Genomic DNA, 7,250 nt, shown 5'->3' with positions numbered 1-7,250 from the left:
TTTATCTATGTGATGTCACACAGCACATGCTTTTTGGGGTCTTTTAGCAGCTCCTCCTCCTTATCATAACTCCTTCCTTACCTGCTGCTCTTTATTTGTTAAAGCAATCGGGTCATTTGACCTGCACAACTTCTAACAGGCTGCATGTGGTGGGTTGTACCCCCGTGGTGTCACTTGACATGGTCCTGGGTCCCCACTCTTCCTCATGGACCTGGATCCCCACTCTTGTTGTAGACGGAAGGGTGGATTCTAGATTCCACAGTAGGTTTAATTCTCTTCTCTAAATCCTCTCATAGCCCCCCACTGCTTCTGAACAAAAACCAGACCTCCCATCACAGGACCGCCAGGCTCACGGATCCACCATCTGCCGTCTACCTCCATCCCCCTTGTGCTCACTCATCACACTGCTCTGGTCACCCTGGATGCCCCAGGGCCTTTGCACTGGCTGTTCTCTCTGCCTGACACGCCCTTCCCACTTTGCAGCTTACCAGTCCCTCTCTCAGAGAACTCCTCTTCCCTACCCACTCAGTGGGGAAGGGGTCTGTCTTGGTCCCTGCTGCATCCCCAGAGCTCGTCACTGGGCCCTGCCCACAGGGGGCGTTTGTGAAATGAACAAATCCTTAAAGGTGGAAGGGGGTGGGATGTTGTCCTACTTTTAGAGATGAGTAAACTGAGGCACCCAGCCCATGCTCCCCAGGCTGCACTGGAACAGAGGGCTGGGAGGCGCTGGTGGAAGGAAAAGCCAACTTGGTGTTGGGGGTTGGGTGGTCTGGGGCTTGGGTCATTTCATCTGTCCCCCGCTCCTGAAACGGATGTCCCCCTCTTTCCTGGCTACCCAGGCCTCAGTTTCCCCGGCCATCTACTGGAGGCTGGGTGCCCCGCCCCCCCGCAGCCCGGCTTCAGGGGCAAGGATCACGCTACCTCCCCCCTCAGTTTCTCCGTCTGTTCCTCCGGGCTGGGTGCCCCCCATCCCACACCCGCAGCCTGGGGGCTTGGCCGCGGTCCCCGTTCTCCGCCTCGGTTGTCCCGTTTGTCCCCTGGGCTGGGGGATCGCCGCCCGCAGCCCGGGATCTGGTTCCTGCGTGGCCTCGGCCCCCGCCCCGCGCGTCCGGCCTCCAGGCTCCGCCCCGGCCCGCCTCTGGGCGCCCGTCACTTCCTGCTCGGCCCCGAGAAGGCCCTGCCGGGCGGCGGCGACAACACAGACCGAGCCATGGTTGCGCTGGAGAACCCGGAGGGCGGCTCGGAGGAGGCGGCGGCGGCGGTGGGAAGCGCCCCAGGCGGGCGGCGGACGCTGTGAGCGCGGCGGGGCGGGCGGGCCATGCCTCCTGGGACTCCAGCACCCCCTCCCCTCCACTCTCCCCTCCTGTCTGGCTGCAGCCCCAGGCCGCCCCGCCCCTTTTCCTTGAGGAGACCCCAGACCGCGGTGGGGGTGGGGGTAGGGGGCTTCGTTGCCCCGACACGCCCGAGTATTTGGGCAGAGGGGGCACACCCCGTTTATGCGTTTACATGCCTGCGGGGCCCAGAGGTGCCCCCCCAAGCCCGTGCCCGGGTATTGACTCGCTTTGGGGGGTCTCATGCGCCTTGTCACCGGCTCAGGTGAGGTGGTGCCGCTGCGCGCGGTGTCCCTGGAAACCGCTTGGGTGTTGCTCTGGGTATTTACCCACAAGCCGCTCTTCTTGTCCCCAAGCTGGGTAGGTACCCCACAGCCAGTCCTGCGCTTCCCTGGGGGGATTATCAGCCCCCCGCCTCCTGAGTAGACAGGGCTCTTTGTTCCTGAGTACTTGACAGATTAAATGTGTGGGGTGCTTAAAATCCTGGGTCAGCAGGAGCCGAAGAGGGTGGAGCCACCCGCTCTGGGTACAGACCCCAGAGGGTCTGGGGCAGATTCCTGTTTAATCAGGGTGTTCCCGCAGAAACCCGTGCCATCCACCCTGTGGTCCTGGTTTGTTGGGGGCAAGGAGACCACTGCCTCCTCTGCGTGCTGGCCCAGCCACCTGGGCACTATATGCCTCAGTTTCCCCATCTGTAAAATGAGATATAATAGCGGCCTCTTCTCAGAATGGCTGGGATGGGGTGGGGGGAGGTCAACGACCATGTACTCAGCAGAAGGAAGCATCCGTTTTTTTCTTTTCTTTTCTTTTTTTTTTTTTTAAGATTTTATTTATTTGACAGAGAGAGAATGAGCAGGGGTAGTGGCAGAGGGAGAAGCAGACTCCCCTCTGAGCAGAGGGCATGTGGGGCTCAATCCCAGGACCCCGAGATTATGACCCAAGCCAAAGTCAAACGCTTAACCAACTGAGCAACCCAGAGGCCCCAGGAGCATCCATTCTTTAACTATTATCTGAAACATCTTATTATTTAATTTGTTTCATTATTGTTTCATTATTACACTTATTATTACCTCCTTGTTATTTCCCCCTGGGCCTTTACCCAGAAGCCATGTGGGTCTCTACAGATGTGGGTATTTACCTTCTTTTAAGGGACCTTACCCATGCAAAGTGGGTATTAACCTGCCAGTGGGTCCCCACTGATGTACCCCGGTGTTCCTTCACCCCTGTGTGTCCCCGGAGCTGCGGTCACTGCTGGGGGCCCCAGCTGGCCCCACCCCAGCCTGAGTCACCTCTCTGCTCTGAGCCTTCCCCTCCTTGGTTTCCTGCTTCGGGAAATAGGTTCCTCTCTTGCCTGTTTCTGGGGGAGGGGGCTGGTGCCAGAGAAAGTAGTTTAGCCCAAGAGAACAGGTGTCAAAAGGCCTCATTTCAAAACCTGCAGGGAACAGAATTCGGGGAGACACAGGGGCCTATTCTCCCCAAACTCAAACCTGATTTAGCAGGTGTTTCTACCTTGGGCCTGTCCACCTTCATTGGGCACAAACAACTTTCACGATGCAGACACTTCCTGAGTCCTGTCAGGTCTAGGAAGCCAAAGGTGCCCTGTCTGGGTCCTCAGTTTCCCCATCTGTAAAGTGGTCTCTTTGGGTGGCCTGGGAAATAGCTGAACTGGCCCTTGGGCAGGTGCTGGGGACACTCCTCTTTGTAAGTGTCTGATGTGGGAGGTGAGGAGTAAGTAGTAAACAGATACATGGACCAGCTGATTGGGCTAGTCAGGAGCAGGGTGGTTTCTCCCAGGAGGTGACATCTGAACAGAGACCAGAATGTGCTGGGAAAGTGTAATTGAGGCAGAAGCCTCAACATGTGCAAAGGCCCTGAGGTAGACTGTTCCTGGTCTGGAGCAGAGGACCCTCAACCTTCATTACAAATCTGATTTGCTGGGTATTTGTGGGCTGCTGCTTCTGTCCTGCCCGCTTCTGCTGTCCTCTCTTTCTTGAGTGGGGGTCCAGGCCCAGCAGTTCACCCTGGAGGCCACATGTTTCGTGCCTTCTGCTGGAATTTGGTTGAAGTCAGCAAGCTTGAGTTGGTGGTGGGACTCAATTCCCGGTGCTCAGCTCAGTGCATGAGGCCCACGAGGTGGTGGCGAGCCCTCCGAAAGCCTGTGGGGCCCGGCACAGACCCCTGTGTTCCCGCTGCAGGACAGGGCAGGGCTGGGCCTTGCCCTCAGTGTTCTGGGGAGCCACGCATGGTGGTGGCGCAGGGGAGGGCCCGGCTGGGACTTCACTAGGTAGGGGGGTGGAACTCTGTGCGCTCAGAGAAGCAGGAGGTTGAATGGTACGAGGGGAGTGTTCCCGTTCAGGCCAGGTTCAAATCCTGGCTCTGCCACCCTCGCGAGGTGACGGGGAAGCCCCACGTCCCGAGGGCTCAGCCCTGCTCTGACATCTCCTGATAAGTCCCCCCGGGATGCGGACTTTGTTATCGGCCCCAGCAGGCTGCTATTCTGGACTCGGTCCAGCTGCCAGGGTAGAGACACAAGCACTGGAGCCCTGGGGAGGCCGTGGGTGGGCTGGGGCTCACGGTGGGGGGCTCGAGCCTCAGGGAGGCAGCCCTCAGGTTGGAGCCAGCCTCACAGTCACTGGCTCTGTGCTGACTTGATTTGCCTCGTCCTGTCTTTGCTGCCTTCTTTGCAACGGTGGGATCTCGGTTTCGTGACTCTGCCTCAGTTGCAATTGTGTATAATGGGCATCAACTTGATATCACTGGCCTCCTGGCATGATCGTGATGGTGAAAATGAACATTCAGTCCAGGGACGATGCTGTGATCAACAGTGTGACATAGGGGGTGAGCTCCCCATAACAGGAGGAAACCAAGCAGGTGGTGCCTGAGTCAGTGGGGGAGGGTGCCTGTCCTGGCCCTCTTGGCTCTGAGTGTCCCCTTTCAGACCCACAGGCACCTTTTTATCTTCACTTTGCAGAGAGTGAGCTGAGGCTCTAGGTAACACAGCGAAGCATCCTAGCTGGGATTTGAACTCAGGGCTGAGATTCCAGGGTCCACCCAGTGCCTCTTCCTGTTGAGGGGTGCTTGTTCATGTGTGAGTTTATTCATGAGGCAACGGCATGGATTTTGGTGGAAACTGTTAACTACTGAGCCTTGGGCTGCTCACCTGCCCCACCGTGACGGTCAGGCAGTGCGGAGTCTCATCAGCCTGTTTGCTTTTTGACCAAGATGTAATGGCCAGCCTATATCGTACCGATACTTAATGCTGGGGACGCTTTACATATGTATAGACCCTGAGGAGCACTGGCTTCCTTCCTAACCCCTACAAGGGTACTTGTCTCCACCGTCCTAGAGTTTCATGGTTTGGAGGGGAGAGGCCACACTTCTGTTTGTAGTTTTTGTCCTGGGAACTTGGGGTACTAGGAAAGTTTGGAGGGGTATTTTGGACTCTCGGTTCCACTCAGTCGTGGAATCGTGGGATTATTTTGAGAACCGATCCCGCGTCCCTGGCATGGCTGTGAATGTCTGCGTGGGGATTACCGTGTCGTGGGCGAGGTGGGCAGTTTTCAGTGAAGTAGAATGTACCGTGATCAGAAAAACAAAGCAGTGAGGTTTACACAGGGGGTTGGGGGCTCCTGGGAGGTTTGAACAGAGCCAAAGGAGATGAGTGAGTGAGCCATTCAGAGTCTGGGGGAGCATGCACCGGGCAGGGGCACCGGCGCAGAGGCCCCCAGGTGGGACTGTGCCCGGCATGCCGGAGGGGCGGCAAGGAGGCCATGTGCTCTCAGCCTGTGGTCTGGGGGTCATCGGGGGCTGACCAGGAAGGTGGGAACTCCTTGCCAGGACATTTCCATCTAGCGCCCCCTCCTACTCCGTGTGTCTGCAGAAGGCCCTCGAGTCCCCAGTGGGAGTCCCGGCCAAGCTGCTAATCCATCTCCACCATTAATGCCATTTGCCTGGAGGAGGACAGATTAGTTCCGAGGGGGCCACTCCAGCCCCACCTCTGGGCACATTTCAGGGGGACTCTGGGGACTTGAGGCAGATGGGCTCAGGCATCACCTTGAGCTTCTGGAGGCTGTTTCCTGGTTTATCTGCTGCTGGCACGGGAGATGCTCCATTAAATCAAGTCTCCTGAGAAACTCCCAGAGGAGGGTGGTGGTCAAATCCTGGAGACTCTGGGTCCTGCCAGCTTGCAGTTACGATCTGGAAGCCTAGGGGAGAGGGGAGAAGCTTTTCTTGGCCACCCACCCACAATGTGAATTTGGGCAAGTGTCTTCTCTTCTCCGGGCCCCAGTTTCCTAATCTGTCTTCACAGTTGTACAGGCCTCCTGGGTGATGTGACCATGAAACAAAATGAAATTTGAAGGGTCTAGGGCTCCACAGAGCTCCCCATTGCTGAGGGAAACCAAGCAGGTGATGGCTATGGTACAGCGGCTGTCGTGGGGCTCTGCCTGGGGGTCCTGGCCTGTGTTGGCCCTGAGGCCTGCCTCCCCACCCCAACCCCGGCCCACAGGCCCCTTCCGGGCTGCCTGCCCGCTCTAGCTGGCTCCCAGGTGAAGAGGCTGTCAGCCTCCAAGCGGAAACAACACTTCATCAACCAGGCTGTGCGGAACTCAGACCTCGTGCCCAAGGCCAAGGGGCGGAAGAGCCTCCAGCGCCTAGAGAACAGTGAGCAGGGCTTGGGGGCACCTCCTGGGGGTTCCTAGGGCTCACATGAGAATGGTGTGTATGTTGGTATTATCTGTTGCTTTTGCCATGAGTCTGACCCTGAGCTGGGCAACGCTGGGGCTGGGCCTTAAGGAGCTCTGGGCATTGGAGCTTGGGTTTTCAAAGATGTCTAGGAGTTCAACAAGCCAGGGAGGAGTAGGAGTTCTGGAGGAGGAGGCTAGATGGTTTCTGTGCCTTCTGGGAAAGACAGTTGGAGCTTGGAGGTAGGGAGACTGGTGTGAGCCAGAGGGTAAAGGCCCTAAATGCAGAGGCCAGGGGTTTCTATGGAGACTGGGGGGCCCCAAGTGCCACCCCCCCCCCAGCCCAGAGACCATCTGTTTCCATCTAGCCCAGTACCTTCTAACCCTGCTGGAGACAGACGGGGGCACAGCTGGTCTGGACGATGGGGACCTGGCCCCCCCGGCAGCACCCGGGATCTTCGCAGAGGCCTGCAGCAATGAGACCTACATGGAGGTGGGGCTCCCGTGCCCTCCTCCTCCCTCTGCTCTGGCTGCACTGGCCCCTCTCTTGTTCTCGCCACACCTGGCCTGTGCTGGTCCCTCCCTCAGGAGTGCCCATCTGCACCCATCCCCCGCTGGTCCCTTGATGAACACCCTCTCTGCTTCCCTCGGGGTCCCCAGACCAAGCCAGAGCTCCCACCACACCCCAGAACTTCCCAGCACTCCTGATTCATCTGCCCATCATTGGGAATGATTGAGTCCACTGGGGGCGTATTTGGCCCACGTCACTCCCCTGCCCCAGGCAGGTCTGCAGGTACCGCATAAACTCCTGGCCAAGCCCAGTGGGCAGATGTGTCTACGAGGAGTATGTCCACACACTCTGGCCCTCTGTGCCCATTGGCTAAATGGAGAACCTGGGGCTGGAGACACGCAGTCATTAGCCTAGGTCCTGCCTGCCTCTCTTCTAGGTCTGGAATGACTTCATGAACCGCTCTGGGGAGGAACAGGAAAGGGTTCTCCGCTACCTGGAGGATGAGGGCAAGAGCAAGACGCGGAGGAGGGGGCCTGGTCGCGGGGAGGACCGACGGAGAGGTGTGGGCCTAGATGGGAGGCTGGGAGGACCTGAGGAACGGAGGGGGGCCTGGCTGATCACGGTTTGGGCGGGCCAGGGACGGGTGGGGAGGAGCCTGTGCGGGGGCGGTGCCCCGGGGACGGGTGGGGTGGAGCCTGGTGTGGGGGCGGTGCCCCGGGGGATGGG

At 58.6% G+C, this 7,250-nt stretch overlaps 1 protein-coding gene across 1 annotated transcript in view; it reads left to right on the top strand.

Moving 5' to 3' along the window:
- The first annotated feature begins 1,160 nt into the window (after positions 1 to 1,160).
- Positions 1,161 to 7,250, top strand: part of R3HDM4 (R3H domain containing 4) — a 7,955-nt gene continuing 1,865 nt past the window's right edge. The window contains exons 1-4 of the mRNA XM_032394551.1: positions 1,161 to 1,293; positions 5,839 to 5,993; positions 6,382 to 6,506; positions 6,961 to 7,103. Of these exons, the coding sequence (XP_032250442.1) occupies positions 1,211 to 1,293; positions 5,839 to 5,993; positions 6,382 to 6,506; positions 6,961 to 7,103 (506 nt within the window). The 5' untranslated portion in view covers positions 1,161 to 1,210. The remainder of the gene's footprint in view (positions 1,294 to 5,838; positions 5,994 to 6,381; positions 6,507 to 6,960; positions 7,104 to 7,250) is intronic.

Source organism: Phoca vitulina, unplaced genomic scaffold, assembly GCF_004348235.1.
Source record: "Phoca vitulina isolate PV1807 unplaced genomic scaffold, GSC_HSeal_1.0 scaffold81, whole genome shotgun sequence".
Lineage (NCBI taxonomy): Eukaryota > Metazoa > Chordata > Mammalia > Carnivora > Phocidae > Phoca > Phoca vitulina.
Note: the sequence above shows the minus strand (reverse complement) of the source record. Positions and strands in the feature narration are given on the sequence as shown.